General features: G+C 38.7%; 3 protein-coding genes across 9 annotated transcripts; all 3 read left to right on the top strand.

Moving 5' to 3' along the window:
* Positions 1-3,171, top strand: LOC107838725 (cysteine-rich receptor-like protein kinase 2). Of its 2 annotated transcripts, none has more exons than XM_016681897.2 (7): positions 1-993; positions 1,102-1,212; positions 1,355-1,494; positions 1,566-1,776; positions 1,869-2,103; positions 2,194-2,344; positions 2,428-3,171. In XM_016681897.2, exons 1-7 carry the CDS (start codon positions 216-218, stop codon positions 2,749-2,751), a joined length of 1,950 nt encoding a protein of 649 aa, XP_016537383.1. In that variant the 5' UTR covers positions 1-215; the 3' UTR covers positions 2,752-3,171. The 2 variants fall into 2 exon arrangements, with proteins under 2 accessions (XP_016537383.1, XP_016537381.1); XM_016681895.2 differs by having other exon boundaries at positions 7-993; positions 1,851-2,103.
* A 702-nt stretch (positions 3,172-3,873) lies between these two features.
* LOC107838729 (cysteine-rich receptor-like protein kinase 2) lies at positions 3,874-8,968 on the top strand. 3 transcript variants are annotated; one of them, XM_047394250.1, is made up of 9 exons: positions 3,875-4,264; positions 5,225-5,429; positions 5,528-6,291; positions 6,371-6,481; positions 6,649-6,788; positions 6,887-7,097; positions 7,205-7,439; positions 7,527-7,677; positions 7,768-8,968. In XM_047394250.1, exons 3-9 carry the CDS (start codon positions 5,541-5,543, stop codon positions 8,092-8,094), a joined length of 1,926 nt encoding a protein of 641 aa, XP_047250206.1. In that variant the 5' UTR covers positions 3,875-4,264; positions 5,225-5,429; positions 5,528-5,540; the 3' UTR covers positions 8,095-8,968. The 3 variants fall into 3 exon arrangements, with proteins under 3 accessions (XP_016537392.1, XP_047250206.1, XP_047250208.1); XM_016681906.2 differs by having other exon boundaries at positions 3,874-4,264; positions 5,225-6,291; XM_047394252.1 differs by lacking the exon at positions 5,225-5,429 and having other exon boundaries at positions 3,876-4,264.
* A 2,154-nt stretch (positions 8,969-11,122) lies between these two features.
* On the top strand, positions 11,123-16,062 carry LOC107838728 (cysteine-rich receptor-like protein kinase 2). Of its 4 annotated transcripts, none has more exons than XM_016681903.2 (8): positions 11,123-11,312; positions 12,657-13,518; positions 13,625-13,738; positions 13,873-14,012; positions 14,095-14,305; positions 14,514-14,748; positions 14,832-14,979; positions 15,066-16,062. In XM_016681903.2, the coding sequence occupies exons 2-8, from the start codon at positions 12,765-12,767 to the stop codon at positions 15,396-15,398; spliced, it is 1,935 nt and encodes a 644-aa protein (XP_016537389.2). In that variant the 5' UTR covers positions 11,123-11,312; positions 12,657-12,764; the 3' UTR covers positions 15,399-16,062. The 4 variants fall into 4 exon arrangements, with proteins under 4 accessions (XP_016537389.2, XP_016537387.2, XP_016537390.2 ...); XM_016681901.2 differs by having other exon boundaries at positions 11,166-11,319; XM_016681904.2 differs by having other exon boundaries at positions 11,184-11,319; positions 12,672-13,518.
* The last annotated feature ends 405 nt before the right edge of the window (positions 16,063-16,467 follow it).

Here is a 16,467-nt window from a genome sequence, read left to right on the forward strand (position 1 = left end):
CATATAGTGGTGATTGATGATGGTGATTGTCGATAGTGATTGGTGATCGTTGTGGTAATACATGGTTGGTGGTGATGATTGTAAATGATAGTTAGTGATCGTGATAGTTGATAATGTTAGTAGCGACAACGATTAGCAGTGATGGAAAGTTGTATTCATAATTCTCAAATTAATATCTTTCCGAGTTTTTAGTTAGTCCCGTCACATTGTTTTCTATGTTGTACAGTTCATCTGGCGAAATGGAGATAACAGCCCCTTCGATTTTATGTAGTTTCATTGTTATTGTGTTGGTCCTACTTCTACCCGATACATCGGTGGCTGAACCAAGAGCTCAGATAGTCCAGATCATATGTGGAAACGAAACAACAGTTTCCATCCAAAATTTTGTCGGTACAATGGAACTTTTAAGTGAAGAAATGAGAACTAGAGGATATGGCGTAGCCGTTACTGGAACAGGCCCGGATAGTATCTACGGACTTGGACAATGCTATGGCGATCTTTCTTTACTCGACTGTGTCTTATGCTACGCTGAAGCGCGAACCCTACTTCCTCAGTGTTTCCCTTATAACGGAGCGCGAATTTATATGGATGGCTGCTTTATGCGAGCGGAAATTTACAAGTTTTATGATCAGTATTTAGGTCCTACGGACAGGCATGTATGCGGAAACAGAACCACAAAGGGTACGTTGTTCCAACAGAATGCTAGGCAAGCCGTTCAGCAAGCAGTTGCAAATGCACCGACTAATAATGGCTACACGCGTGATCAAGTGTCAGCGCCCGGTCCTTCCAACGAGACAGCTTATGTTCTCGCTGATTGTTGGAAGACGCTGAGCGCTAACTCCTGCGCAGCGTGTTTGCGAAATGCATCTGCGTCTATGTTGGGATGCTTACCTTGGTCAGAAGGTAGAGCTCTCTACACTGGATGCTTCATGAGGTATTCTGATACGAATTTTCTCAGTGCTATTTCGACCAGTGAAGGCTCGTCGTCAAGGGGTACTCTTTGCTCTTTTCTAATCCATGTTTGCCCGTTATTTATCGACTGAACACGTATTTTTGCTGATAAATGGTGATTTTTTTAACTTCGAAATCACCATATTGCAGGAAAAATTGTAGTCATTGTCATTGTTGTTAGTTCCGTTGTCGTCTTGGGAGTAGGTGCTTTCATTGGTATCGGTTTCTGGAAGAACAAACAAATCCAGAAGAAGAGGAAAGGTAAATCTTTTGCGCCAGAATCGATTATAAAAGTCATTAGGATATCAACGATGAACACATATGTTGCGATATGCACACAACCGTACTAACTTGAGGCGTTTTGGCTTCCTCATGCTTTTCCTGTGAAATTTGAACTTGTTAGGTGCAAATGAAGCTGAGAAACTAGTGAAGATCCTTCACGACATCAGCTTGAACTTCAAGTATTCGACACTTGACAAAGCCACGGGGTCATTTGATGAGGCCAACAAGCTTGGACAAGGTGGATTTGGCACGGTTTATAAGGTATGAAATTGGTGAATGCAATACAACAAGCGTCAGCAACTAAATCGAGTTTGTGGCACAATTTGTTGCAGGGTGTTTTGGCGGATGGAAGAGAGATCGCCGTCAAAAGGCTGTTCTTCAACAGCATACACAGAGCGGCAGATTTTTATAACGAGGTTAACATAGTCAGCAGCGTTCAGCACAAAAATTTGATAAGATTATTGGGATGCAGCTGCTCAGGACCCGAAAGCCTTCTTGTATACGAGTTCCTCCCTAACCTGAGTCTTGATCGCTACATATTTGGTAAGTAACCAGACTTTGCAACTACAACAACTACGGCTCAAACAAGTTAGGGGTCGGTTTTACGTTAAGACTAGATGGTGTGTTTTTTACAGACCCTATCAAAGGTAGAGATCTGAACTGGGAGAAAAGATTCGAGATAATTATAGGGACCGCAGAAGGATTGATATACCTTCACGAGAACACAAAGACTCGAATAATTCACAGAGATATAAAAGCGAGCAATATCCTGTTGGACTCGAGGTTCCGTGCAAAGATTGCTGATTTTGGGTTAGCCAGGTCATTCCAAGACGACAAGAGTCACATAAGCACTGCGCTTGCTGGCACATTGTTAGTGTTTCTTTATCTCATTTTCTAATTTTATCACGTAAAAGTACACAAAAAACGTCCAGTAATGGATTGTTTACGCTTTTTATACAGAGGATATATGGCTCCGGAATACTTAGCACATGGTCAGTTAACAGAAAAGGCAGACGTTTACAGCTTCGGCGTTCTTGTACTGGAGATTGTTACCGGAAGACAAAATAGCCAGCGAGAAAATGCCGAATACACAGTCAGCTTACTTTCCACTGTATGATCAATCACTTCTCTTGAACCATATTTCGAAAAGCATTTTTGTTCGTTGATCATAACTTCATTGCATGAAATTAACAGGCGTGGGAGCACTTTCAGCGCGGGACAGTGGAGGAAATATTCGATCCGAACTTAATGTTGCAGAACAATCACACCATCAATGTGAAAATTGAGGTTGCGAGATTCTTACATGTCGGACTTCTGTGCACTCAAGAGGCTCCAACGTTACGACCATCCATGTCTAAGGCATTACAGATGTTTGTCAAGAAAGACGAAGAGTTGCCGCCTCCTACTAAGCCGCCATTCGTTGATGAGAAAACCATGCAACTTCATTACCGCTCGCTTAAACAAGGCGATTCTGCTACAACTGCTTACTTATCTCACAGTTCTTTTTACCCCAGATGATATATAAATTATAGGCATAATACATAGATAGACACGTTAAGTCGGCTTCGGTTGCAACTAAACACTCCAACATCGAGCGCGCACATCTAGACAACTCAACTTGTCTCCGCGAGGCACACTCGGGATGAGTTGAAGTATATCTAGACGTGCATTCTCAAAGTTAGATTGATTAACTTTTAGCCGAGGTCAAATTTGAGCATCTATTTATGTATTATGTCTAAATTATAAGCATCAGTTCGCCTTGTCTTCTTGAGGAAGCTGTTAGATACAACAACAACTACGCCTCGGTCCCAAACAAGTCAAGATTGGCTATATGAATCCTCACTATTCCATTTAGCTCAACTCATGATTGATGTGTGTGTAAAACTGTAAATACTTGTATAATCAATGCTAATAGTAAATAACTCATATTGGCAGATAGCAAGCAGCTACTTGAAAAGTCTTACTCCGTCTGTTCGCTTTTACTCGTCACTTTTTGATATGGCACTGCCATTAAGAAAATAATAATTTGTATAGTGACTTTACCATATTACCCCTATTAATGTAATTGGTATTGCCGTATTGGAAAATGTTTTGAAGAACAAGTAATTAATGTTAAGGGTAAAACGTGGAAAAATATTTTGGTCTTTTCAAAAATGACAAGTTGTGTTTTGAAAGGCATTTTCGGAGCGAGTCTCGAGGCGGGGTGTACCAAAAATGCTCGGGGCAAAATGAAAGGCATCGATTTGTAGGACGTAACCCCTAAAATTTGGGGCGTAAGACTTTGGCGTAAAAACGTAGGTCCTTAGCGTAACAGTACTTGTTCAGTTTGAAAAACCAATGGATGATTTACTATTTTGTGTTTGTTTTACAGATGTCACTCAATACTATTCATTGCCCAACATGTTTCTCAAAACCATAGTAAAATTATTCTTTTTATTTATTATTTTTTAAGATATATGTCAAGTTAATAGCGGACAAATAAAGATGGACGGAGAGACTAGAATACGAAAATGACCTCACCAATATGTAAAGTAGGGAAAGTTTTTTCTACTTCCAAAGTCTCTTTCATACTTGCTGCTGTGTTAAGTCTTCATGTTGAAAAATTCAAACAACAACTTTTATAACAAGTCTTACAAGTCTTTCCTGTTGACTTCTCTCACAACAAAACAAATAACAAGGGATGTCGTGTAGTGATAAGTATTATTTCATGTTAGTTAAAAATTTCTGATTTGTCCCTCGTGAGTATAAAGTTGTCTTTATTAGGAAAAGCTTTGTCCTATATGTGGAACGTCTAAGCTTTAACTTAGCTTAAACTTAGTCGGACCTCAATGCAGATACCGCCATGTTAGACTTCCCTTTATTTCATCAATAAAACGTTTTCCTACTTCTTTGTTCCTTCATTTTCTTCAGTTTTTCATCACTATATTTCTATGAACTTTGACAGCAGCTGATCAGTTTGCCTCTACAATCTCTCTTTTCGACTCGAAAACCAGCAAATTCAGACCTTTAATTCACTGATCAGAAGGACTTTGTGAGTGTTTCATTTTCTTAACTTGTTATTCTGTTTGCAGTACTGTTTGATCAAACTGCTAAAAATCAGCTTATTTTTATGAGAAGCAGTTTGTGTTTGACTAAGGCGTGAAAAAGTGCTTTTGAAATCTACTTAGTATGTGTTAGAGTTTGTGGCCCAAATTCTGTTGATCCGGACCTGAAAAGTTCGCGGTGCGATCATTTTTCATGGGGTCTGTGGTGGTAGCGCAGGGATCGGGAATAAGTGTGTTTAGTGGTTCGATTTGGACGTTTTTTAAAATACCTCATTCTCCACTTTCTCTGCCTCTGCCCATGGATTTTTCCCATCAAGGGTTTCCACGTAAAATCTGTGTGTTCTTGTTGTTTTCTTCTATTTGTGGTTTGCTTATTCTGTCCGGTCATAACAATATGTATAGATAACTTATCGATAGCGCGGTAAGTTTTTGTTCGAGAATCAAGAATTCATAAACTCAAAGTCGTAACTTTATCTAATGGTGGTAGATGGTGGTGGATGATAATAATAGCTAACGGAGATGATGACTGATCGTATAGTGGTTGGCGATATATATAGTGGTAACTGATGCTGGTGGGATTGGTGATTGGGGGTTGTTGTGGTAACGGTGGTTGGCGGTGATGATTGTAAATGATGGCTAGTGGTGACTGGTGATGACAGCGATTGTGGTTAGTGATGGATGGTGGTAGTTGATAACGATAGCGGCAACAATGATTAGCAGTGAAAGTGGATGGACTAGTGTTGGAATACCATATTCTTTGCATAAATTCTTGAATGAATAACATGATATTTATGATATTAGAAGTTCGTTGTAGGTCTTAATCATTGGAATCTAACCTTATGAATTGTCTTTGCTCCTTGTTTCTCTACTTGTAATAGTCGTATCGGTAATTCTCAAATTTATATCGTTCTGAGGCTTTTTCTCATGGTGATGATAACTGATTGCAGTGGTTGGCATCGTATAGTGGTGATTGTCGGTAGTGATTGATGGTCGTTGTGGTAATACATGGTTGACGGTGATGATGAGTGATCGCAGTGGTTGGTGTCATATAGTGATGATTGTCGGTAGTGATTGATGGTCGTTGTGGTAATACATGGTTGGTAGTGATGATTGTAAATGATGGTTAGCGATCGTGATTGTGAGTGATGGAAGGTGGTAATTGATAATGCTAGCAGCGACAACGATTAGCAGTGAGTTTTTACTCGTGTACTTTAGTTAGTCCTCTCACATTGTTTTCTATGCTGTAACAGTTGATCTGGCGAAATGGATAGACCGGAGATTCTACGCAGTCTCTTTATTACTGTGTTGGTCGTACTTCTACCGGGTACATCAGTAGCTGAACCAAGAGCTGAGATAGTCCAGTTCACATGTGGAAAAGAATCGACGAGAATTGCCATTCAAAATTATGTTGGTACATTGGAAATCCTAAGTGAACAAATGGGAACTAGAGGATACGGGATCGGAGTTACTGGGACTCAACCAAATGCTACCTATGGATTTGGACAATGCTATGGTGATCTTTCTTTACTGGACTGTGTCTTATGCTACTCAGCAGCGCGAAATGTCTTTGCTGACTGCTACCCTATTAACGGAGCGCGACTTTATCTTGATGGTTGCTTTATGCGAGCGGATTATTACAAGTTTTATGATGAGTATTTAGGTCCAGCGGACAGGCGTATATGCGGAAACAGGACCACAAAGGGTGCGTTGTTCCAACAGAACGCTAGGCAAGCTGTTCAGCAAGTGGTTGCAAATGCACCGAGTAATAATGGATCCGCGCGTACTCAAGTGTCGGTGCCTGGTTCTTCCAATGATACAGTTTATGTTCTCGCTGATTGCTGGAAGACGTTGAGCGCAAACTCCTGTACAGCATGTTTGCGAAATGCATCTGCCTCTATGTTGGGATGCTTACCTTGGTCTGAAGGTAGAGCTCTGTACACCGGATGCTTCATGAGGTATTCTGATACGAATTTTCTCAATGCTGTTTCCACCGGTGGTGGCTCGTCATCAAGAGGTACTTACGACCCTATTTTAGTCCTTGTTTGCCTGTGATTTATCCACTGAACGCGTAGTTTCAAATCACCATATTGCAGGAAAAGTTGTAGTCATTGTCATTGTTGTTAGTTCCGTTATCGTTTTGGGAGTAGGTGCGTTCATTGGTATTGGCGTCTGGAAGAAGAAACAAATCCAGAAGAAGAGAAAAGGTAAATCCTTTTGTGCCAAAATCAGTTAGAGAAGTCAGTAGAAAATCAACGATGAACACATATACCCTACGATATGCACACACAACTGTACCGAAGGCAAGTTTAGAGCATTAACTGGCGTTATGGCTGACTCGTAGTTTTTTTCCTGTGAAATTTGAACTTGTTAGGTGCAAATGATGCTGAGAAACTAGTGGAGATCCTTCATGACATCAGCTTGAACTTCAAGTATTCGACACTTGACAAAGCCACGGGGTCATTTGATGAGGCCAACAAGCTCGGACAAGGTGGATTTGGCACGGTTTATAAGGTACGCAATGGCTAAATGTAGTGCAATCATGTGTTTGAATTCGTCGATTGACCATAACAGCAATGCAATACTAGTCTGAGGCATGATTTGTGTTGCAGGGTGTTTTGGCAGACGGGAGAGAGATCGCTGTCAAAAGGCTGTTCTTCAACAACACACACAGAGCGGCAGATTTTTATAACGAGGTTAACATAGTCAGTAGCGTTGAGCACAAAAATTTGACAAGGTTATTAGGATGCAGCTGTTCAGGACCGGAAAGCCTTCTTGTATACGAGTTCCTCCCTAACCTGAGTCTTGATTGCTTCATCTTTGGTAAGTAACAGTACTTTGCAACAATAACAGCTACGCTCAGTCCAAACAAGTTAAGACTAAATGATTTGTTTTCGCTTAACACTGATTCTGACCTTTAAATCTGACAGATCCTATCAAAGGTAAAGATCTAAACTGGACGAGAAGATTCGAGATAATTATAGGAACAGCAGAAGGATTGATATATCTTCACGAGAACACAAAGACTCGAATAATTCACCGAGACATAAAAGCAAGCAATATCCTGTTAGACTCGAGGTTCCGTGCAAAGATTGCTGATTTTGGGTTGGCCCGGTCATTCCAAGAAGACAAGAGTCACATAAGCACCGTCATCGCTGGCACATTGTTAGTCTTTCTTCTTCTCATCTTCTCATTTTTTTCGCGTAAAGATCAATCTGGTGCAATAATGGATTGTTTACGCTTTATATACAGAGGATATATGGCACCAGAATACTTGGCACGCGGTCAGTTAACGGAAAAGGCAGACGTTTACAGCTTTGGAGTTCTTCTACTTGAGATTGTTACTGGAAGACAAAGTAACCAGAGAAACAACGCCGTATATACAGTCAGCTTAGTTTCCACTGTAAGTTCTGATCGATCACTTCTCTCTTGAACCAGATTTTGAAAAATATTCTTGTCCATCGATCTTAACTTTATTCGATGAACTTAACAGGCGTGGGAGCACTTTCAACGCGGGACAGTGGAGGAAATATTCGATCCAAATCTCATGTTGCACAACAACTACACCATCAATGAGGTTACGAGAGTCTTACATGTCGGACTTTTGTGCACTCAAGAGATCCCAACGTTACGGCCATCCATGTCTAAGGCATTACAGATGCTTGTCAAGAAAGAAGAAGAGTTGCCTTCACCGACTACTCCGCCATTCATGGATGAGAAAACCATGGAACTTCATGATCCTTGGGATAAGTGCTCGCTTAAACATGGCGATTCTGCTACGGTTGCCATGTTATCTCACAGTTCTTTTTACCCCAGATGATGGTATCCCAGAAACTGAAGTATAAGTTATAGGCATACTATATAGATAAAACGGTTTAATCGGCTTCAACTAGCAACTAAACACTCCAACGTTGAATATGCACATCCAGACACCTATACTCGTCTCTATTGTGTCAGCTATCTGGACACCTCCAAAATTTATGTGTGACATTATCATAAGGTGTCCATGAAGCAGCAGCGGGTATGAGTTAAGAGCGTTTAGTTGCCAGTTGAAACCAAGTTGCGATGTCAAAGTTGGAGTGTTTACTTACCAATTGAGCTCAAGTTTAAGTGTCTGGTTGTGCATTATGCCTAAATTACAGACATCGTTGCGCTTCGTGTTCTTGAAGTAGACTTCATCGTGATCGAGCTATCAGCTGCAACAACAACGTCTCAGTCCCAAATAAGTTGGAATCAGCTATATGTCAGTACACTCGTCTCCATTGTGTCAGTACACTCTCAAACTTACAAACTGATGATCCAGACACCTCCAAAATTTATGTGTGACGTTATCATCAAGGCGTCCATGAAGCACAAAGGGTACGAGTTAGAGTGTTTAGTTTCCAGTTGAAACCAAGTTGCGACGTCAAAGTTGGAGTGCTTACTTGCCAGCTCATCAAGTCAAGTTTAAGCGTCTGGTTATGTATTACGCCTAAATTATACTAGACATGATCATTTCGCTTCGTGTTGTTGAAGTAGACTTCATCGTGATCAAGCTCTTAGCTACGACAACAACTACGCCTCAGTCTCAAACAAGTCGAGACAGGTTATATGAATCCTCACTATTCCATTTAGCTCAAATCATGATTGAACATTTAGTTGCTTTAATACATAATGTTTTTTTCCAATGCTAATAGTAAATAACTAATGTTGACAAATACTCCGTCCGTTTATTTTTACTTGTCATGTTTGGACTTGACACGTCCATTTTGGAAACAATAATTGACGTGTCTATTTTACTACACTACCCCTATTAATTGATGTTAAGTATTGCTACGAACTCCAGGAATAAGCAATATGATAAGCAAAAGAAAAACGAAATGAACACACAGATTTACGTAAAAATTCTTGACGGAAAAAACCACAGGCAGAGGAGGAGATCTTCACTATAATAGAGAGTAATACAATATGGAGACGAAGGTCTCAATGACGTAGAAAAAACGTCCCAAACGACCCACTAAATCGCACTTATATAATACGTGCGTACAAATAAATCCTAAGCCCAAAAACATACAAGTCCTATTAGCTCGATCCCTCCGCTATCACCACAGACCCCACAAAAAACCACAAACATGAATCGCACCGCGAACTTTTCAGGGTCAGATCAACAAAATTCGAGTCACAAACTCTAACAAGTATTATAAGTATTAAAAAATAATTTAGAGAATAAGTAATTAATATTAAAGGTAAAACACGAAAAAAAAATATTTCTCTCGTTATGTTAAAAATGAAAATTAAAATGAAAATTTATTTTTAAAATAATAAATAAGTAAAAATGGGTTTCTAGAAAGTCTTGCAGCAATTTCCTAAAAAATTCTTCAAGTTTCTTTTCTTCTAAGTTGAATCAATTTCAATTCCTATTAAGAACGTATGAAAAACTTTAACAATCATATAAATATAAATATTATACATTTTTAAAAAAAATACAAGCTTCAAAAATTTTATACCCACACAAAAAAATTATAACATGTCAAAATCACAAATTATAAAAATAGTTATTTCATTATTAAATTTTATATCAAATAAAATTTCTATTAAGGACACATGAAAAAACTTTAATAGTCACATAAATATAAGTATTATACATTTTTTTAAAAATACAATCTTGAAAAATTTTATAGCCACACAAAAAATTATAACATGTCAAAATCATAAATTGTGAAAATACTTATTTTATTATCAAATTGCATATCAAATAAAAATATTTATTTTATTATTTTTTTCTTCTACTTTTTTTGGGGTTTTGGACAAGAAAGTAAAGTAGAAAATAAGATATTTATTTTCATTAATCATTGAAAAAGACCCCATTGTTGACTTCCAAGTCTTCCTTTGAAAAATTCTCACAAAAGAGTCCTTCCAATAAATTATTCCACATGTCTTTTCTCTTGTTCACACAAAATAGAAAAAAATAATAATAATAATAAGTCAATTTGGTGTATTAAATTTCTCGTTATACGTGACGTTTGAGAAAATAATCAAATTATAAAAATCTATTATCGGCAGTTTGCGAGAGGCTATTTCTACGAGTTGAATACGTGACGTCCTAAGCACATGTAGCAACTTTATCGGTTGCTTCAAAACTCTTCTTCTCACCTTTTAAAAAAATAAAAATAACGGTGAAGCGATAAGTATTTTTCTACGTGAATTTAAATTTAGTCGAACCTCAATAAATACAGAGGAACACCAAGTTTGAAAACCCAAAAATTATTCCACATGTCTTTCCTCTTGTTCACACAAAAAGAAAGGCAAGTCAACTCGGTGTATTAAATTTTTCATTATACGTGGTATTTAAGGAAGGATCGAATTATAAAGATCTATTATAGGCGATTTGCGAGAGGCTATTTCTTCGACTTGAATTCGTGACGTCCTGATCACATGCAACAATTTTACCGATTACTTAAAAACTCTCCTTCCCACCTTAAAAAAAAAAAAATGAAGATCGGTGGAGTGATAAGTATTCTTTGTTAATTAAAAATTCCACGTGTCTTTCCTCTTGTTCACGCAAAAAAGAAATGCAAGTCAGTTCGATGTATTAAATCTAAATCTCTCGTTATATGTAGTGTTTAAGGAAGGATCAAACTATAAAAACCTATTATAGGCAGTTTTCGAGAAGTTATTTTCACGACTTGAACCCGTGACATCCTAGTCCCACGCAACAACTTTACCGGCTACTTCAAAACTCTCCTTCTCACCTTTAAAAAAAAAATGAAAATAATGGTGAAGCGATAAATATTTTTTGTAATTTAAAATTTTGAATTCGAGCCTTGCTGGCATATATTTTGTGACATGAATTTAAATTTAGTCGAACCTCTGTCCTGTCACATAGGACACCAACTTTGAAAACCCAAAAAAGGTACCAAAGACTTTTTTTTATCATATCCATTTAGTTTCATTCATCATCATTAAGATAAAAATTTTACCTTTTCCCTTTCCATCACTTTGTTTCTAAAATTCTTACATTAGCTGGTCAGTTTGGACCTGCAAATTCAGACAACATAAGTATGTTGTGAGTATTGTTTTCTTCTTTCTTCTTTCTGGTTTTATTTATATACAAATAATTATGCAATATTTATAAATATGAATAGCTATTTGATATCTAGTGTTGATTTGTTTTGCATAAATGTGAATAAGATTTGATAATTGCTTAATCTTTCTTTTTTTTAGAATTAAAATTTCTGTTATTGTCTTTCAATTTTCAAGATAGACAAGATTTGGTTACTGAGTTAATAAATGGGGGGATCAATAATCAACTCAAAGTTGTGTAGGTTAGCTGAGTTAGGATTTCATGGATTTTAAAATCAATTCACCAAAGTAATATGTTTTTTTTGAAAATTTTACAAAACAAATATAAACGTTGTTGGCAGTAATGTATTAGGTTTTAAAAAAATTAATGGACCAAAATGAACAACAGGCGCTGTTAAATTAAGAATCTAACAGTACCTTAAAGACTCTGCAGAGTTTGATTTGGCAGAGTCTGATGAGGAAAGTTGCAGAGTCTCGTTACTGTTGGTAACGTTTTAAACCAAAAGCGTTACTATTGGTGATGATTCCTATAACACCGTCTGTTGTTCATTTTGGTCCGTTAATTTTATTAAAACCGAATACGTTACTGCCAACAACGTTTATATTAGTTTTGTAAAATTTTCAAAAAATATATTACTTTAGTGAATTGATTTTTAAAATGGCATATTTTGGTCAAAACTTCGTGGCTAGTGGTAATTGTGATGAATGGTAATAATAGCTAATAGAGATGGTGACTAATAGTAGTGATTGGCTATATATAGCGGTGATGATCGTATACGATGCTAACGGTGGATGACTGTTGAATGTGGTGATTGAGGGGTTGTGATAATTGATATCGGTAGATGACCGTTGGGTGCGCGAACCAAAGTCCCAAATTGGTAACGGAAGGAACTGGGAAGCAACGTATAAGATGTATGATCTCTTAATGGTGTGAGGATTTTTGGAGAAAACCCGTGCAGGCTTAGTCCAAAGCGGACAATATCACGCCATGTAAGAGTATCGTTGGGCCGGTTGAGCCCAACAACAACAACAACAACTATGACAACGATTGAAGAAATTTTGTTGTACGAGGGGAAGGTGTTGGCACCCCTCGAGTATCATAGTTCTAGCACGGTCGCTTTACTGGCTCATATTGGCTTAAAATAGAAACTCAACTAAACAAACTCATAGACGGACAAGCGTGCGCACACCAAAAAATTTGTTCAAAAACAATGTCCGAATTGTTACAGTCCAAAGCAAACTATTTTCTTCTGTTCTTCTCTGTATACTTATAACAAAACTCAATTTTGTTCTTATTTTGCTGAAATTTGAACTTCGTAGGCTTTGTATATCCAGGAGGAATTCCGCTATCATCCCAACAATTCATCGGGAGGCCTAAATTCCTTAACGACAGATACTACTCTATGTTGTACAGCTCATTCGGCCAAAATGGAAAGAGCGACGCCTTCAATTTTATGTAGTCACTTTGTTATCGTGTTGATCCTACTTCTACCAGATACATCAGTGGCTGAACCGAGATCCAAGATAGTCCAGCTCATATGTGGAAACCGTTCGACGGTTAATGTCCCGAATTTTGTTGCCACGATGGAAAAAATAAGTCAACAAATGGGAGCTAGAGGATATGGAGTAGCAGTTTCCGGCACCGGACAAAAGGCTAACTATGGACTTGGCCAATGCTATGGTGATCTTTCTTTACTCGAGTGTTTGTTATGCTACTCTGCAGCACGTAACGTCTTTGCCCAGTGCTACCCTGATAGTGCAGCGAAAATTTATCTCGATGGATGCTTTATGCGAGTGGAGAATTACAAGTTCTATGATGAGTATATAGGTCCAGGGGACAGGCGTGTATGCGGAAACAGGACGAGAAACGGTTTATTGTTCCAACAGAATGTTAGGCGAGCCGTTCAGCAAGCAGTTGCAGATGCACAGAGTAATAATGGCTACGCGCGTGCTCAAGTGTCAGTGCCTGGGTCTTCCCCGATGACAGCTTATGTTCTCGCCGATTGCTGGAAGACGCTGAGCACAAACTCCTGCGCGGCATGTTTGCGAAATGCATCTGCATCCATGTTGAGATGTTTGCCGTCGTCAGAAGGTAGAGCTCTGTATACTGGATGTTTCATGAGGTATTCTGATACGAATTTTCTCAATGCTATACCCACCGGTAGAGGCTCCTCGGCAAGAGGTAATCTCATTCGTTTTTTGTCCCGGTTTGCCTGTTATTTATCAACTGAACGCGAAACTTTGCCGATAAATGAACTTTCTTTAACATTCGAATCGCTGTATTGCAGGAAAAATTGTAGTCATTGTCATTGTTGTTGTTAGTTCCGTTATCGTTTTGGGAGTATGCGCGTTCATCGGTATTGGTGTCTGGAAGAAAAAACAAATCCAGAAGAAGAGAAAAGGTAAATCGTTTTGAGCCAAAAATTAGTTACAAGTCATTCGGAAATCATTGATGACCACATATTGCGACTTTATGCTATAACTGCATGCGTTATGGCCTACTCATGCTTTTTCGTGGGAAATTTGAACTTGTTAGGTGCAAACAATGCTGAGAAATTAGTGAGGATCCTTCACGACATCAGCTTGAACTTCAAGTATTCGACACTTGAGAAAGCCACGGGGTCATTTGATGAGGCCAACAAGCTCGGGCAAGGTGGATTTGGCACGGTTTATAAGGTAGTGCAATCAACGTGTTGAAAGTTGTAATGCAAATACTAGAAATATTCACGTCAAACTTAGTCGGAGGCGCATGTTGCAGGGAGTTTTGGCAGATGGCAGAGAGATCGCCGTCAAAAGGCTGTTCTTCAACAACAGACACAGAGCTGCAGATTTTTATAATGAGGTTAACATAATCAGTAGCGTCGAGCACAAGAATTTGGTACGGTTATTGGGTTGCAGCTGCTCAGGACCAGAAAGCCTTCTTGTATACGAGTTCCTCCCTAACCAAAGTCTTGATCGCTTCATCTTTGGTAAGTAAACTTTGCAACAACCGCAACTATGCCTCGGTTCAAGTCAAGTAAGGTGTCGACTATATGAATCCTCATTATTGTATTTAAGCCAAACTCATGTCATAAATATATATAACTGCGTTTGCGTTAAGACTAAATCGCATGCTTTCTCGTTACCACACGAAAATGACTTTGTCACAGATTTTGATTATAATCTAAAAATCGACAGATCTGGCCAAGGGTAAAGATCTAAAGTGGGAGAAAAGATTTAAGATAATCATAGGGACTGCAGAAGGTTTGGTATATCTACACGAGAACACAAAGACTCGGATAATTCACCGAGACATAAAAGCAAGCAATATCCTGTTGGACTCGAAGCTCCGTGCAAAGATTGCTGATTTTGGGTTGGCCAGGTCGTTCCAAGAAGACAAGAGTCACATAAGCACCGCCATCGCCGGCACATTGTTAGTATTTCTTCGTCTCTTCTTCTACTTTTGTCGCATTAAAGTAAACAAAAACATGAAAACTGATATGGTCCAATACGCAGAGGATATATGGCTCCGGAATACCTAGCACACGGCCAATTGACGGAAAAAGTAGACGTTTACAGCTTTGGAGTTCTTCTACTGGAAATCGTGACAGGGAGGGAAAACAGGAGCAAAGACAACGAAGACACAGACAGCTTAGTTTCCATTGTAAGTTTTTTCTTGGACAAAATTTTCGATCTTGAAGAACATTTTGCATATCGGTGTTAACTCTTATGTCGGATGAATTTTAACAGGTGTGGGATCACTTTCAACGTGGTATACTGGAGGAACTATTCGATCCAAATCTCATGTTGCACGACTACCACATCACCGTGAGAAATGAGGCCGCGAGAGTTTTACATGTAGGACTTTTATGCACTCAAGAGATCCGAACGTTAAGGCCATCCATGTCTAAGGTATTACAGATGCTTATCAAGAAAGACGAAGATCTTCCTCCACCTACTAATCCACCATTCGTCGACGAGAAAACCATGGAACTTCATGGCCCTTGGGAGAGGTATTCGAATAGCCAAGGCGATTTTGTTTCGATCGCCAACTTCTCTCACAGTTCTTTTTACCCGAGATGATGATATCTTGTGCCCCGAGTACATCATGATCGAGCGGTTAGTTATAATGGCAAATGTGTCTCGGTCGTAAACAAGTTGAGGTTGGCTATCTGAATCGGAAATCCGTTTAAGCTTTGTTAGAATAGGAATAGAATTGTATATAGTACGAAATGTACTTCTACGCAATTGCCCCGTAGATCCTATATCTATCTATATGAAGAAGAAATCGTGTAACGAAGGGGATTCTTATTTGTACAAATGGTACTTCAGCCTTGCACCTCTATTGAGTAATGCCTGAGTCGCAACATCAAGGTCTGAGCCAAATTGAGCAAGGGCGGCCACTTCATGACTGACAAATAAGACGACGGTCACCTGCTTGTAAAAATATTGTAATGTCGTGTCTATAAATAGGGCTTAGTGTGATAATGTAGTGGTATCAGAGCTTTGAGGAGAAATATTCGGAAAAAACAACAATGTTAGTCGGTCACCGTGAGTGTTTATTTCTCACATGCTATCAGAGCTTCCCTGCGTAGTGTTTTCGTATAGAAATGAAGTTCATTATGATATTTGAGGTCCTAGTAGAGTCAAATCAACCTTCGAATCTCGTTATTTTGTTAGTTTCATTGATAATTATTTAAGATGTAATAGGATTTTCTTAATAAAAATATTTGTTAGTTATTTTCTATATTCAAGAGTTCTCGTGCTCAAATACAAAATCAACTTGGTGTTTTTATTCGTATTTTCGGAATCGCACGAAATTGCAACCAACATCAAATCATAGGGCATATCCATCACTCTAATCAAACTAAACCGCAAAGGAATGCAGACCCCACCCGCAAAATCACATCGAATGCATTACTGCAATGCAACCAACATCAAATCGTAGGGCATATCCATCACTCTAATCAAACTAAACCGCAAAGGAATGCAGACGCCATCCGCAAAATCACATCGAATGCGTTACAGCAATGCAACCAGCATCAAATCGTAGGGCATATCCATCACTCTAATCAAACTAAACCGCAAAGGCACGTACACCCTACACGCAAAATCACATCGAATGCATTACTGCAATGCAACCAGCATCAAA

This window comes from Capsicum annuum, chromosome 8 (genome assembly GCF_002878395.1).
Source record: "Capsicum annuum cultivar UCD-10X-F1 chromosome 8, UCD10Xv1.1, whole genome shotgun sequence".
NCBI classification, from domain to species: Eukaryota; Viridiplantae; Streptophyta; class Magnoliopsida; order Solanales; family Solanaceae; genus Capsicum; species Capsicum annuum.

Coding starts and splice junctions, on each gene's coding strand:
- LOC107838725 (XM_016681895.2), top strand. CDS start 216: ATGTTGTACAGTTCATCTGGCGAAATGGAGATAACAGCCCCTTCGATT. Junction 1,495..1,565: donor GATTTGGCACGGTTTATAAG/GTATGAAATTGG, acceptor AATTTGTTGCAG/GGTGTTTTGGCGGATGGAAG. Junction 1,777..1,850: donor TCTTGATCGCTACATATTTG/GTAAGTAACCAG, acceptor CGTTAAGACTAG/ATGGTGTGTTTTTTACAGAC.
- LOC107838729 (XM_016681906.2), top strand. CDS start 5,541: ATGGATAGACCGGAGATTCTACGCAGTCTCTTTATTACTGTGTTGGTC. Junction 7,098..7,204: donor TCTTGATTGCTTCATCTTTG/GTAAGTAACAGT, acceptor TAAATCTGACAG/ATCCTATCAAAGGTAAAGAT. Junction 7,440..7,526: donor ACCGTCATCGCTGGCACATT/GTTAGTCTTTCT, acceptor CTTTATATACAG/AGGATATATGGCACCAGAAT.
- LOC107838728 (XM_016681903.2), top strand. CDS start 12,765: ATGGAAAGAGCGACGCCTTCAATTTTATGTAGTCACTTTGTTATCGTG. Junction 13,519..13,624: donor TAGAGGCTCCTCGGCAAGAG/GTAATCTCATTC, acceptor GCTGTATTGCAG/GAAAAATTGTAGTCATTGTC. Junction 14,749..14,831: donor ACCGCCATCGCCGGCACATT/GTTAGTATTTCT, acceptor TCCAATACGCAG/AGGATATATGGCTCCGGAAT.